The sequence below is a fragment of the Amphiura filiformis genome, chromosome 4 (genome assembly GCF_039555335.1).
Source record: "Amphiura filiformis chromosome 4, Afil_fr2py, whole genome shotgun sequence".
In the NCBI taxonomy this organism is placed as follows: Eukaryota; Metazoa; Echinodermata; class Ophiuroidea; order Amphilepidida; family Amphiuridae; genus Amphiura; species Amphiura filiformis.
In genome coordinates, this window is record NC_092631.1 from 3,020,285 (window position 1) to 3,036,797 (window position 16,513).

At 36.2% G+C, this 16,513-nt stretch overlaps 1 protein-coding gene across 1 annotated transcript in view; it reads right to left on the minus strand.

Moving 5' to 3' along the window:
* LOC140150464 (diacylglycerol lipase-beta-like) overlaps positions 1–10,726 on the minus strand; it is a 29,083-nt gene extending 18,357 nt beyond the window's left edge. Inside the window, exons 1-3 of the mRNA XM_072172483.1 lie at positions 10,590–10,726; positions 2,349–2,461; positions 1,691–1,823 (exon numbers count right to left, since the gene is read on the minus strand). Of these exons, the coding sequence (XP_072028584.1) occupies positions 1,691–1,823; positions 2,349–2,443 (228 nt within the window). The 5' untranslated portion in view covers positions 2,444–2,461; positions 10,590–10,726. The remainder of the gene's footprint in view (positions 1–1,690; positions 1,824–2,348; positions 2,462–10,589) is intronic.
* Between the last annotated feature and the right edge of the window lie 5,787 nt (positions 10,727–16,513).

The window sequence follows — 16,513 nt, forward strand, 5'->3', positions numbered from 1 at the left end:
TTGCGACGTGGATATTTTGAATTGCGTGCGTAACGCGGTGGTATGAAGCGATCTGATGCGGATCAGCGTTCATTTACGCATATGGCCACAAAAAAGGAATTGTCTGTTTACGCAGGAAAGTTTTCACTGTAAAAAAAGTTACCTAAGATACTTAGCATGCTTAGGCTAAGAAGTGTCCATAATTAGCATGATTAGGAACAATTATAATGATGTCGACTATTAAGGCTAAGCATATTAAAAAATTCTTAGCTTAATTCTAATTTGGTGTATTTTGGTCACAAACGGGTGTAAGAAAGACTCCCATTCTGCAAAGATATTGGGTCAAAGAGTTATCAAGTTACACAAAGTGAGTTATTTTCAGCTTTATGTTCACCTGACTCGAATGACCAAAAAGAGGATTTATTAAACTTTTTTTTTTTTTTTTCATTTTATTCACCTGTACTTGGGCCTGGTGGAAAAGAAAAAAGAACATACAGGCATGGTCCACCATTACGGTAACCAAGATAGATACAAAGATGCAATATGACAATGAGATTTTTAAAATACTGCCCCACTGGACATGTTAAAGCGAAGCGTTTGACACCATGGGCGGAAGTGTTTGACTGTAATAGGCCTACAATTATTATAGGCATAGGCCTGCCCTACTTAGCATGCTTAGTGCCGTTTACCGAGAGGAAAACTTTTTGGTCACAAAAACTATAGGCCTACGAAATTATCTCGAGGTGGATTCATATCATCAATTGTTCAATTAAGCAAATTTAGTTAAACCACTCTACTGTCTATGGTTAAACGATGGGTTGCCTATAGCTGTAGAAAAACGTTTGGCCAATTATGATATCATTTTTGTAAATGTATGACACATTTTTTTTTAAACTGAATAGTTTTGATGGTGTTGTCTATATCGCATGCATTATGAATTCAGTGCACGTAGTAGGTCTTTACCCAATAACACAAAATGCTTTAAACATTTAAATGGTGGATTATAAACTTTTCAAACATTTTAAAAATAACAATCAAAAACATTGAACACTTGCTGCAAACATATTCTAAGTTGGAACAATGTTGCCAAAATAATATATGTCTATAATAACATTTTCACAACATGTTTTTAATTTTGTTGTAGTGTATTTCATTATGAAACGTTCTACAAACGTACAACCTTTAATAGGCCTATAATATACCATAGTGCTAGGCCTATAATATACCATAGTGCTTACCCAACATTTAGGCCAAAATATTATTAAAACGATTTAACCAATTTAACCAACATTCGTTTAGGCCTAATGTTAAAAAAACACACCCTGATTCTGTGTTTGTTTGGTAGGCCTATAACTTCATACCATCCATTGGACCCTACTGTCGTAGACCTACTTTGGGGAGGGGGTCCATTATTACTGGAAGCACGCTGGCAAGATTTGGTTTGTACATGTTGTATTTAATATATTAGAAGCGACCACTTTTTTTTTTGCGCTCAGCAAACATTATTTTCTTTATCGTTTGGCCCCAGTTATCGCCGGTGCGTAAAAATAGCATTGACACGCACAACACGCATCGTTCTCTGCGATGTCTGCAACGCAACGCCGAGCACGACGCGGAGTATGCACGCGTTGAAAACAGGTGCAATAGTGAAGTCAAATCGGGTGACGACGGTAAAACTTAAGGGTCTGTCTTGCTACAGCAAATGCCTTACCATATAGCTTTCAAGTAGGATAGTAATAACAAGCCATGATAACAGACCAATGTGATAGATCTCAAGCACATCACCACCAGGACATTTGAGTAGCTTACGCTGTGTACCATACACAATGGCTGCTGCTCCTAGCCTGAAAGAGACAGGAATATTGACAATGATGAACAGTCAAAGATACATTTTTATTGGATTACTGGACCAGTACAAACTCAAAACTTGTACAATGGTTACTTTTAGAACATATTCTGATTTAGGACTTATCTCTCAAAGAAAACAAACAATACTAAATATGAACAAAAAATTCAGAAGATATCATAATTCTTGCAGTTTAATAACATCATATTTGATACAGATTTTCATGTCTACATGCATATAACATTGCAACTTTGCATCAAAATCAACTTCGATCTGACCCACGTTTGTGGTTGCTGTTTTCCCAGAAATAATTGAGTAATTAATGCGATTTTGTCAATTGATGGTGCACTAACTGTGGTGGACATCAAAATAAAAAAATTTAATATTTTTGCAACTGACCATACTTTTTGTGCAGCGAGGAACTCTAACCAAAATGTTATTTGGTAAATTGACAAAACTTGTGGAAAACATGAGATATAAAAATTGGCAAGAAAAAGTAAAAGTTTATATTATTTTTCTTTACCAGGCAATTCGTATGAAGACAGAAATTACTCCTGGGAAGACAAAGTCATCACTGCCTACTCGCCACTTGCGGTTGAAAGCCACTAGTGCTGGCATCTTGAATGATTAAAGCACCTATACATGATCAAAATGGGAGAAAAGAATTACTATATACAGTATCCATACATGTAAAAGAGACATGTAGTACATGTAGAGAACCTACAAGTACCGTAATTAAAATTACTAATCTTAAAATACAAATGGGGGGGTTAGCAAAATACATTGCTTTTGCTTAGTGTACATGTCTTGGCCTTAAAAAAGCTTAAAAGTAACAGCTCAAACTACAGCTCATACAAGTTATTACTGTCAGTTAATTTCATCATAAATGTTATGTTAGTGATTCTAAACATTAAGAAATATTACACCCTGGTCAATTTGTGCCTATTTTTGCATTTTTCTCAAAAATTATAGCACATTGGTGACAAGTAAGATATGTATATTATAGGGCAATGACTACAACTACTGTACTGAAAATTCAGCAACTCAAAGCAAGTAGTTATTGATTTATTGATCAAATATTGGTCTTCCCTCATTTTTGACTGTAACTCCACAACTGTTGTCTGTGCTGAAATAAAATTTCCAGTACAATAGTTGTAGTCCTTGCCCCTAATATACATTTCTTACTTGTCACCAATGTGCTATAATTTTTGAGAAAAATGCAAAAATAGGCACAAAATTGACCAGGGGTGTAGTACCCCCTTAAAATTGTTCAGAATTCTGGATACACAATGACGATCATTGGGCATGTACACTTGTACAGGAGGAAGAGTACCGTATATATGACCCTTCTATCACTTGATAACTTGCTCGAGAAGTCTAGCCAAGAATTTGCTCACCGATTTGTGTGCAAATTTGAAGCTAGAGTTCTCGAGTAATTGATAACCTGTCATGCCTGTGGGACAACTGCCTTGTTAATGTTGTTTTATTGATCAACCATTCAGCTAATTCTTTATTACTTCTGCACTCAGGCTTGTGGATGCTTGATGCATCATGGCACATAATATATTAACTGCCACATACTTCTTATTGCGTATTGGTATTGCTGTGTGAGCCAGACATAGGAACAACTAGGGCCATGATGTAGGTATGCATGATTGTAAAAGGCAAACCTAAGTTTTACATTTGCTTGTTAGCGCGGCCGTTGGTAATAAACTGTCAGCCAAACTTTGGCCCAAACACAATATTTTACATAGAAAATTAAAAGAAAAGATAGGTCAAGGAAACCTACATAAATATGTTGTCTATACTTCACTTCGACCCAAATATATCATTTATTGTTGTGATGAGATAATCGGACATGGAATTTTAGAGGGACTTTAATAGCGGTTCCAAATAGAAAAGATGTCTCCAAAGCAGGCTGGAGATGATGTATCGCATTCGGTTTGACCTCATTGACATCAGGTGGTCCCAGTACATGACTCCACTAGCTTCAAACACCAGAGGCCGTGGTTCCCGCTTTCAATATCCGCGGTGCAGATCGACAGCTTACTCAAACTCATACTTTCCACGTACTATCCATAACTGGAACAGCCTGTCAACCGACCCAGCTGCATCCTATTCCCTCAACGCCTTCAAGACTGCGTTGAGGGCCTGCTGGCAGTAATCATCTAGCTACCAGTTTTTACTCGCACCTGATTATTTTGCGCACAATTTGTTTTGTTTATGTCATGCTTGTACCACGCATGACCACCCTCGCAGTGCGTTTGATACTCATCTATATGAGGACTGCACAACCAACGAAGAAGAAGAAGAAGAAGAAAAGCTGCTCTATCATGAGACTATGCCGTTTTGTTTTGCAATTATTTCATCAAATGTTGGCTGAATGTTTTGACACAATGTAATTTTGTTATGGAAAGTGCTATGACAAAATGGTTTTCAGTTTTGGCTTTCTTTACTCAAGGGCTTAATTTGATATATAAAATGATGTGGTTTGATGACTAATTTGATTTAGCCTTTTTTACCTATTACATGCGTATTGCTGTGTGAGCCAGATATACGGTACCAATGGTGAGGAAGGAACAACTAAGCCAGGGCCATGTTTTGGGCTACTTTAATTTGATTTCATGAAGCTTCATAAGACAAAAAAAAAGGTTAGTCTCAAAGCTCACAAATGTTTTGAAAACAAATGTGAAATGTGATTTGTTTTAATTCCTGAAATGCGCGAGCAAGTTTTGAGACAACCCTTTTTTTTGCCTAATATCTTAGGCCCATGAAAGTCAATTCTGAGTTTATCGTCACTTTTTTTCCCAGGTTGGTGAGGTGACTTTTTCATTTTTCATTATTTCATCAGATTTCATTATTGACCTAAAATGTGTGTTGATTTAAAGCAAAATGGAAATGAATGTGACTAAGAAATTTTCACGAAAGGTAGGGCACTAGAAAAGTTAGAAAAGAGCCTGGTTTTGCTTCCAAGTTATGAATTTCCTGGATGAATAATATGTTTTACAAACAAAAATATATGTTTCCAATTAATTGCTAAAACTGGTGAAACCCTGATACTTCGAAAATAATGATTTTGGCATTTTTGAAAATTTGGTTTCCAAAAAGTGACACGGGCGGGGGACGGTAAACTTGACTTTCACACGCCTTAAATTGTACCGGTACCTATCCATTCTTCGAACATGCCGCAGCATATTCCCTATTTTATTCTTTATTTCAATGAGGCGCAGCCAGAGTTGGGTGTGCACTATAGACTCTTGCAAACTCATGACTGAGACAAGAGTGTAAGTTACTTTGTTCGAAAATGTCTAACTTTCGTATGAACAACCGATAGCTTGTGATACGAAAGTTAGAATGTGGACGTATCTCGTAATACGTAACGTACTTGTTTACGCACATGTACAATCATGTACGCAGTCGCCATGCAGGGCACAATGTCATGCATATGAATAAAAACTTCTTCCTGAAGTTTCTTATTGTCTCAAAAATATGAGGATATTGTTCTTGACATATTACTGACACACTGTGCTATACTCCTGCATCAGTTCGTCATTATTGTACTTACTAAAATCATCATTTTGTGTAAATTTTTCTGGAGTAATCGTCGGACATCAACAACATGAGGCAGCCGCCATATTGTAATTAAATACATACTTGCAACACTGCCAATTGATGACGTGCAGCCTAATTGTGTTCTCTATAATTTTTCACTATCTTTTGCAAGTTTTCTGAGGTAATTGATTACGTCTTACGTCTATCCTTGTCGGTAGGAATCTTCATCAGAAGTAACATCACCAACTTTGATAAGCGTGCTTGGGTGGACGCGCTGCATTACTAATTCATTTCTTTAATTTAGTCCCCTTGCTGCCTTGAAGCCTTCTACGGTGGCGGCCTCAACAGTTGATCGTGGAAGATTATTCCATAACAGAATGGTGGAGGGAAAAAATGTGTCCCCATATCTATCTTTGTTATAGCTGATCTGGATGAACTTCTGTTTGTGGCCTCTGGTTCCTTTATCAGACTGGTGCACCAGGTGATTCTCCCGTGATATTTCCACCAACCCATTTTTAATCTTGTACATCATGATGACTTTCTTTGTTTTTCTCCTGGCTTCTAGTGTCTCCCATCCCAATTCTTTCAGTATCCTGGTGACGGTGCCTTTTTCTCTGCCGTACTCTCTTTTACAAAATCTTGCAGCTTGCCTCTGGACTCTCTCTAGCCTGCTGTTGTTTGTCTGGTGTGACGAATCCCATGCTGTGGCAGCATACTCTAACAAAGGTCTAACAAGGGTTGTATATGCAGCTGATTTAATTTTCTGCTCACAGCCCCATAGGTTTCGACGCAATAAACCGAGAACTCGCTGAGCCTTTTTGCAAACTTTTGTAATATGGTCACTCCATGTCAATGTGTTGTTGAAGCACACTCCCAGGTACGGATGAGATTCAACTGTCTCCAACGGTTGGCCGCAGAAACTGTAGACATGTTTCGGTGGATTTCTCACTCCTATTGTCATGGTGACAAATTTACTGGGATTGAAGGACATTAACCAATCATCTTGCCACTGCTCCAGATTAACTAGGTCTTTCTGCAGTGTTGCGGAGATGCTATCTTGGATTGCTGTTGTGTACACAAGACAGTCATCTGCAAAAAGTCTTACACTTGATGTAATATTTTCTGCCAAGTCGTTGATGTAGAAAAGGAAGCCAATAGGTCCGAACACTGTACCTTGTGGAACACCAGACAACACCGGGGCCTTCTTGGAGAATTTTCCATCAACCATCACCCTCTGGGATCTGCCGGTGAGAAAGTCCTGGATCCAATTAGCGATCTGACCTGACATCCCGTAATGACACAGTTTGTGGATAAGACGTTTGTGTGGGACTTTGTCAAAGGCCTTCTGGAAATCTAATATGGCCATGTCAACCAGCTTGCCTTTTTCAAGTTCTTTGGCAATTTCATCAACAGTCAGGATAAGTTGTGTCTCAGTAGATCTCGTGGTCTGAAACCATGTTGGTTGTCATTCAAGATGCCGTTGGCTTCAGCATGGCGCATGATGTGACTTGAGACGATATGTTCCAGGATCTTGCAGATGACTACAGTTAAGGAAACTGGCCTATAGTTAGAAGCTTCAGTTCTACTGCCTTTTTTTAAGACTGGTGTAATGTTTGCCTCCTTCCACATGGTTGGTACTTTGCCTGTGTCAATCGAAGTCTGGAATATGTCTGTGAGATATGGGGAGATGTCTTCTGCCACCAGCTTAAGAAACCATGGCGGTATCTCATCCGGTCCTTGCGCCTTCAAAGCATTTAAGTCCTTAAGTTGTTTCAGAACACCAGCGTTTGAAATAACAAGTGGTGAGATCTTCTGAGTCTTACTCACTCCGAGGTCAGGTAAATCACCTGCATCCTCTACTGTGAAAACACTTGCAAACTGTTGATTCAGGATCTCAGCTTTAGCACCGCTGTCACTAATCAGCTCATCTTCATGGAGCAGGTCTGCAACTCCGTTGTCTTCTTTTCTAAGATTTTTGATATAACTCCAGAAGATTTTGGGGTTATCCTTGAATGCTTCTCCTAAGGTATCACTGATGTAGCGAGTTCTTGCAGAACGGAGTTTACGCTGCACATGTTTCCTAAACTTGTTGTAATGGTCCCAATCTCCTTTCCTTTGGGAAGCCTTGGCAATGTTGTACAGTCTCTGCTTTTTACAACAGAGGCGCCTAAGTGGTCTCCCAAACCATGGTAGATTATAACGCGAAGATGTTATCTTGTGTGGTACAAATTCATCAATGATCTGGTGAACTTTCTGGTGAAATTTATTCCATTTACATTCAACATCCTGTCCAGCTGTTTCTAAACTGAAGTGTGGAAGGAAGTCTCGGAGACTTTTTGTGATACCATCGATGTTCGCCTTGTCTCGCAGAAGAACTTTCCTTTTCACTTTCCTTTTTCTAGTTGGAGTTACATTCACTTCTACCAGTACGGTACATTGAAATGATCAGCCACACCATCGACTACTATTGTTTTGTACACTGATGGGGCGTTATTTGTAAAAAACTAAGTCCAAAATGTTTTTCGCTTCCCCCTTGATGCGAGTTGGTTCAGTAACCAGTTGAGCGAAGCCATGATCCTCCGAAAACATGACCAATTTATCTGCAGCAATTTTGCTGTAGCCACTTTTGTAAAATGTGGAGTTGTTAGCCCATTTTATGTTTGGAAGATTGAAATCCCCATTCACCATGATGTGATGAGTATTTATCTTGTCACCCAGTCTATTAATCGCAGAAGAAAGTTCATCGACATGATGACCCTTGTCGTAAATCTTTATGACGGTAAAAAGTACCAACAATAAGCGGTTTCCTTCCTTTAACCTGTATTTCTGACCACACCAGTTCACAGTCAGCTGAGTCTTGAATTTGACTGGAAACTAAGTTCTTTTGATAGCATGCAGAACACCGCCGCCGCCTTTCTCTGTGCGATCATTTCTGAATATCACGTACAAATCAGGAAATATCTCACTACTGCTGATCTCTTCATTAAGCCATGTTTCTGTCCCACAAATTATAAATATTAAAAATAATGTGATTAAAATAAAATAGCATTGGTATTTTCCCTTTCTTTGAATTTACAAAAAATTATTTTGTTATAAGTTTTTTTCCGTTAAAAATTAAAAAACCCAGGCTTAATCCACCAATCCTGCAACTACTAAGCACGGTCATTTTGTTCCACCATGTTAATTTTTTCAAGATCGGGGCCGAGAGACTTAGGCTATTCCAGCCGTTCAATAATTAAGCAGGTGACGTATGGTACCTTGCAAGCTTGAGGCTCCATGAAGCGGGTGAGAAAAAAGTCCTGGGGGACCGGCGAACCAGTCAGTCGTCAAAACAACTTTGATCAAGCAAGATCGCAGAATTACAGGACCTAATACCGTTTTTTAAATGGTCAAAATTTGTACTTCGAGCTTCGCCACATGTGTTTCCGGTTAAAAGTAAGCAAATTGTCTTCAACTTGCGAAGACACATATTAATGTTAGCCAAACTAAATTGTAGCCATATTTGACAATTTAAAAAATTGTTTTAGAGCGTCAGAAAACAGTCGATGAATCTATGACTTGGGCATGTGTGGTTCCCCAGTCTACCTTAGGCTAATGAAAGTTGACTCCCAGTTTCCCGTTACCCGACTCCGGTCAGAAAAAAATGCCGATCAAATATTTCATTATTTTCCATTATTTCATTATTTCACATTTTTCAAGTTTTTAAGAAAAACAGGATAGTTTTAATGTCATCTTTCACGTCCGACACGTATTTTAAGCACTTTTACGCCGACCCTGACCGGCCCGAATAGTCTTTGCAAACGCTGGGTTAAACTTCACGTGGTAAAATGGCGATATCGAGAGGGCGCATTTACTGGAGACTAGCAATTCCCTGCATTAAAGTTTCTCCTACCACTAAATGGATAGACCGAACACAAAGAGAGGCAGCCAAGTTCGCGGGAACCAGCGTATGAACAAATATGAAAGCATTTCTACCGTGCACTATGTAGCGTGCTATATATAGACAACATCAAAATAAATAAAATAAATAAAATTTGAAGTCAAATTTATTCTGCTTTTCTTACAAATATATGTATTTAATAAAATAAACTTATAAATAAAATGATTTATTTGTCAATTTCTTGCATGGTTGTTTTATTATTAACACGTGCACCCTGTGATGCTTTTTACCAGCAACTTCCAGTTTGTGCAAGTAGACAAACTACTTTCCGTGATAAATATTGCTTCCAAAGATGTGCTAGTGGAGAGTAAGTTTGGTTTGTAAAAAGTAGTGTGCAATATAACACACAGACACAGTGTATTTATATGGAAAAGTGGTTCTCCAAAGACTATCATGGACTTCTGGTGCTTTCATATGTTGCACAACCTATAGGTTAATTTGAAGATTCCAAAGAAGATGTGCTTAATTAAAATTTGTTTTGAAGTGAAGCATGGTCATTACTAACTATACTTTATTATTTTATTTGGGCCTCAAAACATAGCATTCCGTAATTAACTTTGCACCGATAATGAAAGTTTGAAAATAATGAATAATGAATAATGAAACAGTCACCTACCCAGTCATGAAAAACTATGTAACGGGAAACTGGGGATCAACTTTCATTAGCCTTATGATCCACACAGTAACTATCGTGTCGTCGTGGATAGTAAAGGTAGATTTGTCGATCAAAAGTCACTAAGATAGAAGTGTATAATTATTGCGCAATCATTTCATTTCATCAACAAAAAGACTATAGTGGAATTCCAATTGAATGAAGCGCAGCTTTCAATAGCGTGCGATCTTTTGCGTACACTGCGCGATGTACGCCAGCGTGTGCGACTGTGCGTGAGTCACGCGGAAGTGAATCAACCATGCCAACGCACTCGTGATTGGTTAGCATTGTATCCAAGGTCGTGCGTTCGTGTTGTAATTTGAAATACGCGATATACGATCGCGGTTGGATCGAGTACAGCTGCTGAAAGCTGCGTTCATTCAATTGGAATTCTTACTATAGACATGGATCAGAATTCTGGAGGTTCTGATATGTGTAGCATGTGTAATCAATCATAACAAATGCACAAAGTGTATCACACTTTCTGAGTTTACGTGTTTGACAACAAGATCGAAATTCGAGTAAGCTTAAAATTCCTGACGTCTCGGTTTCCGAATTTTGATCCAGTTTTTAATCTACAGTAAAAAATTAACAATCAAAGAGTTTGTCGAACAACCCACCTTGCGTACACTACAATGAATAAATACACTTGTTATTGAAATTAAGTTACGTCTTCAAATTCCATTATAGTAAAAAATCTCTGACAATAAACTGAAAATCAATGTTTACGGAAGTCACTCCTCTTTCAAAGTGTTGGGCGATTTTACATACACGATGCGATCCGTCTTTAGTAAGCATGGGCGATAACTGAATAAGCACGCCAATAACATACAACATAGCTCAACATATTCACAACCAAAGATCATTTTGCTTTCTACTGAAAATAACGTTTAATGTACGTCAAAGATTTGCTTTCTACTGAAGATAGCACTATATAGTATTAATTAATGCACGTCAAAGTACCTTTAGTACAAAGATTTACCGTAGCTTTCTACTGAAGATAGCACTTTTAATGCACGTCAAAGATTAGCTTTCTACTGAAGATAGTACTTTTAATGTAGGCCTACGTCAAAGATTTAGCTTTCTACTGAAGATAGCACTTTTAATGCACGTCAAAGATTAGCTTTCTACTGAAGATAGCACTTTTAATGTACGTCAAAGATTTAATCTACTGAAGATAACACTTTTAATGCACGTCGAAGATTTGCTTTCTACTGAAGATAGCACTTTTAATGCACGTCAAAGATTTAGCTATCTACTGAAGATAGCACTTTTAATGTACGTCAAAGATTTAGCTTTCGCAGGTTTTTCTCCGGGTGCTCCTGGCTTTGGCCGAATTAATTAATTAATTAATTAAATAATTAAATAAAAAAAAAAAAATAAATAAAAAAAAAAAAAAAAATAAATAAATAAATAAATAAATAAATAAAAAAATAAATAAATAAATAAATAAATAAATAAATAAATAAATAAATAAATAAATAAATAAATAAATAAATAAATAAATAAATAAATAAATAAATAAATAAATAAATAAATAAATAAATTAAAAATTAAAAAATAGTATTTTTAATGCACGTCAAAGATTTAGCTTTCTACTGAAGATAGCACTTTTAATGCACGTCAAGGATTAGCTTTCTATTGAAGATATCATTTTTAATGCACGTTAAAGATTGAGCTTTCTACTGAAAAGAACACTTTTAGTGCACGTACGTCAAAGATTTGCTTTTTTTTATATACATCAAAGATTTAATCTACCGCGGTACAGAAGATAACACTTTTAATGCACATCAAAGATTTGCTTTCTACTGAAGATAACACTTTTAATGCACGTCAAAGATTTAGCTTTCTACTGAAAATGGCATTTTTAATGCACGTCAGATTTACTTTCTACTGAAAAGAACACTTTTAGTGCACGTACGTCAAAGATTTGCTTTCTACTGAAGATAACACTTTTAATGCACGTCAAAGATTTGCTTCCTACTGAAGATAGCACTTTTAATGCATGTCACAGATTTACGTTCTACTGAAGATAGCACTTTTAATGCACGTCAAAGATTTACTTTCTACTGAAGATAGCACTTTTAATGCACGTCAAAGATTAGCTTTCTACTGAAGATAGCACTTTTAATATACGTCAAAGATTTAATCTACCGCGGTACTGAAGATAACACTTTTAATGCACGTCAAAGATTTGCTTTCTACTGAAGATAACACTTTTAATGCACGTCAAAGATTTAGCTTTCTACTGAAGATAGCATTTTTAATGCACGTTAAAGATTGAGCTTTCTACTGAAGATGGCATTTTTAATGCACGTCAGATTTGCTTTCTACTGAAGATAACACTTTTAATGCACGTCAAAGATTTGCTTTTTACTGACGATAGCACTTTTAATGCATGTCACAGATTTACTTTATACTAAAGATAGCACTTTTAATGCACATCAAATATTTGCTTCCTACTGGAAAGAACACTTTTGATGCACGTAAAAGATTTACTTCCTACTGAAAATAACACTTTTAATGCACGTCAAAGATTTACTTCCTTCTGAAGATAACACTTTTAATGCACGTCAAAGATTTGCTTTCTACTGAAGATAACACTTTTAATGCACGTCAAAGATTTGCTTTCTACTGAAGATAACACTTTTAATGCACGTCAAAGATTTACTTCCTTCTGAAGATAACACTTTTAATGCACGTCAAAGATTTACTTCCTTCTGAAGATAACACTTTTAATGCACGTCAAAGATTTGTTTTCTGCTGAAGATAGCACTTTTAATGCACGACTTACTTTCTACTGAAGATAGCACTTTTAATGCATGTCAAAGATTTACTTTCTACTGAAGATACCATTTTTAATGCACGTCAAAGATTTGCTTTCTACTGAAAATAAAACTTTTAATGCACATCAAAGTTTTACTTCCTACTGAAGATAACACTTTTAATGCACATCAAATATTTACTTTCTGCAGAAAAGAACACTTTTAATGTACGTTAAAGATTTGCTTTCTACTGAAGATAGCACTTTTAATGCACGACTTGCTTTCTACTGAAGATAGCACTTTTAATGCATGTTAACGATTGACTTTCTACTGAAGATAGCACTTTTAACGCACGTCAAAGATTTCCTTTCTACTGAAGATAGCACTTTTAATGCACGACTTGCTTTCTACTGAAGATAGCACTTTTAATACACGTTAAAGATTCAGCTTTATACTGAAGATAGCATTTTTAATGCACGTCAGAGATTTACTTTTTACTGAAAAGAACACTTTTCATCCACGTCAAAGATTTGCTTTTTACTGACGAAAAGACTTTATGCATGTCAAACATTTGCTTTCTACTGAAGATAGCACTTTAATGCACGACTTGCTTTCTACTGAAGATAGCACTTTTAATGCATGTCAAAGATTGACTTTCTATTGAAGATAGCACTTTTAATGCACATCAAAGATTTGCTTTCTACTGAAGATAGCACTTTTAATGCACGTCAAAGATTTGCTTTCTACTGAAAAGAACACTTTTAATGCACATCAAAGATTTGCTTCCTACTGAAGATAGCACTTTTAATGCACGTCAAAGATTTGCTTTCTACTGAAAAGAACACTTTTAATGCACATCAAAGATTTGCTTCCTACTGAAGTTAGCACTTTTAATGCACGTCAAAGATTTGCTTTCTACTGAAAAGAACTTTTAATGCACATCAAAGATTTGCTTCCTACTGAAGATAGCACTTTTAATGCACGTCAAAGATTTGCTTTCTACTGAAGATAGCATTTTAATGCACGTCAGAGATTTGCTTTCTCCTGAAGATAACACTTTTAATGCACGTCAAAGATTTGCTTTCTACTGGAGATAGCACTTTTAATGCACGTCAAAGATTTGCTTTCTACTGAAGACAGCACTTTTAATGCACATCAAATATTTAGCTTTTTACTGAAGATAGCATTTTTAATGCACGTCAGTCGTCAGAGATTTACTTTTCATCCACATCAAAGATTTGCTTTCTACTGACGAAATGACTTAATGCATGTCAAAGATTTGCTTTCTACTGAAGATAGCACTTTTAATACACGACTTGCTTTCTACTGAAGATAGCACTTTTAATGCACGTCAAAGATTATCTTTCTACTGAAGATAGCATTTTGAATGCACGTCAAAGATTCAGCTTTATACTGAAGATAGCACTTTTAATGCATGTCACAGATTTACTTTATACTGAAGATAGCACTTTTAAGGGGTACTACACCCCTCGATAAATTTGTGTCTATTTTTGCATTTTTCTCAAAAACTAATAACACAGTATATTATGTATATTATAGGGGCAAGGAATCCAATTACTACACTGGAATTTCAGTGACCCAAGACAAGCGGTTTGTTATTTATGATCAGAAATAAGGTACCGCTAGGATGTACCTCGTTTCCTATCATATATACTGAACCGTTTGTCTTGAGTCACTGAAATTTCAGTGTAGTAATTATATTCCTTGCCCCAATAATATACATAACTTTTGTTACCAGTGTGTAATTATTTTTTGAGAAAAATGCAAAAATAGTCACAAATTTACCACATGGGTGTAGTACCCCCTTAATGCACGTCAGAGATTTACTTTTTACTGAAAAGAACACTTCATCCACGTCAAAGATTTGCTTTTTACTGACGAAAAGACTTTAGGCATTTCAAAGATTTGCTTTCTTCTGAAGATAGCACTTTTAATGCACGACTTGCTTTCTACTGAAGATAGCACTTTTAGCGCGTTTGTACTTACCCGAGAGGTACCCGGTTCAAAACCCGGTACCGGAAGGGTTTTTTAATCTCCATTTTTAATCCAAACTTTTGTATATTCATTTGAAATGTACATATTGCAAGGGGAAATATATTTTGTTTCCTTTTTTCTGAAACGGTACGAAAAAACAAATATTTTCCGTTCAATACGGGCCGGGCATTGTACGTCATACGAACGCGAATTGTTGTTGTTGCTTACCTGCCCAGAATGCAATTCACGTATACCAAGGTATTGGATTGCAAATTTGGCTATTTATTCACATTTACGCTGAAAATGCTCTCGTTTTTTCACAAAGCAGCATAAAGGGGGCGATATTTGATATTATTATGTAATTTTAAAGACAATCCATATCCAAAACCAATAGGGTTACCCCCCTTTAATGCACATCAAATATTACTTTCTACTGAAGATAGCACTTTTAATGCACGCCATAGATTTGCTTTCTACTGAAAATAACACTTTTAATGTACATCAAAGATTTGCTTAGTTACTGAAGATAGCACTTTTAATGCATGTCAAAGATTTGCTTTCTACTGAAGATAGCACTTTTAATGTATGTCAAAGATTTGCTTTCTACTGAAGATAGCATTTTTAATATACATCAAAGTTTTAGGTTTTTACTGAAGATAACACTTAATGCACGACTTGCTTTCTACTGAAAATAGCACTTTTAATGCATGACGTGCTTTCTACTGAAGATAGCACTTTTAATGCATGTCAAAGATTTGCTTTCTACTGAAGAAAACACTTTTAAAGGAGGATTTCGTGATCCTAGCATCCTCTTTTTATGACATTTTTCAGTAGATATCCACGAAAAAAGCTTATTTCCAAAATTTCAGTTGATTCCGATTTTGCGTTTGCGAGTTATGCATGATTATGTGTATTACACTGCTCCATAGACAATGTGTTGTAATTTCGTTCTGGTGCACCAGAACGAAATTCAAATTTAGCGATATTTTTGCTAAACGAATTAATCTGCAAGAAATATTTGGTACATAAACATTATGTAGCCAGAGGTATCCAGTGGTGTAAAAATCTCAACTTTTTTTGGGAAAAGTGGGGGGATGAGGCTGTGGATCACGAAATGCCCCTTTAAGGGATCGGATATTAGCATTTTATGCGTTTGCACAGTATTTTTTTGTGGGAGCTGAGTACACCACACCTGAATACGAGTAATGTCCTTCGGATATATTACAAATTTTATTAAAAATTATTAAAATTTGATATTTTAAAGTTTTGATATTTAACAGTCCTCGATGTAAACTTTAAAAATCAAATGATATGTTCTTAAAGTGTTTATAGCTGGGATGAAAGCCGACGATCAATATTTTGACCATTCATATGAATGAGGACGCCCCCAATATTTTTCCTATTTTGTGTCTCAGTTCTTGACAGTTGACGCATTCAAAAATAACTGGAAATAGTGTATTTCCAGAACAGAAATTGATTGAATAACACACACTGGTGCATAGATTATTCAAGCTTTAATAAAGGTCATGTAATACCAAGTCACTCATGACAAGAGTCCTCAAAAAGTATCACAGGCCAATTCGCATGATTGTCTTTATCAGGATTTTGTCTTATCCAGCACATATTACATAGGGATTCAGTGTCAGGGACCTGAAAATCAACCTTGTCTTTTCAGGTTTTTGTATTATCAGAGCTTGTATTAATGAGTTTCCACTGTAATACAATAAAACATGCGATAGGTATGAATTGGTAGTGGAATCGATCGAAGGACCTGTCATCTTAAA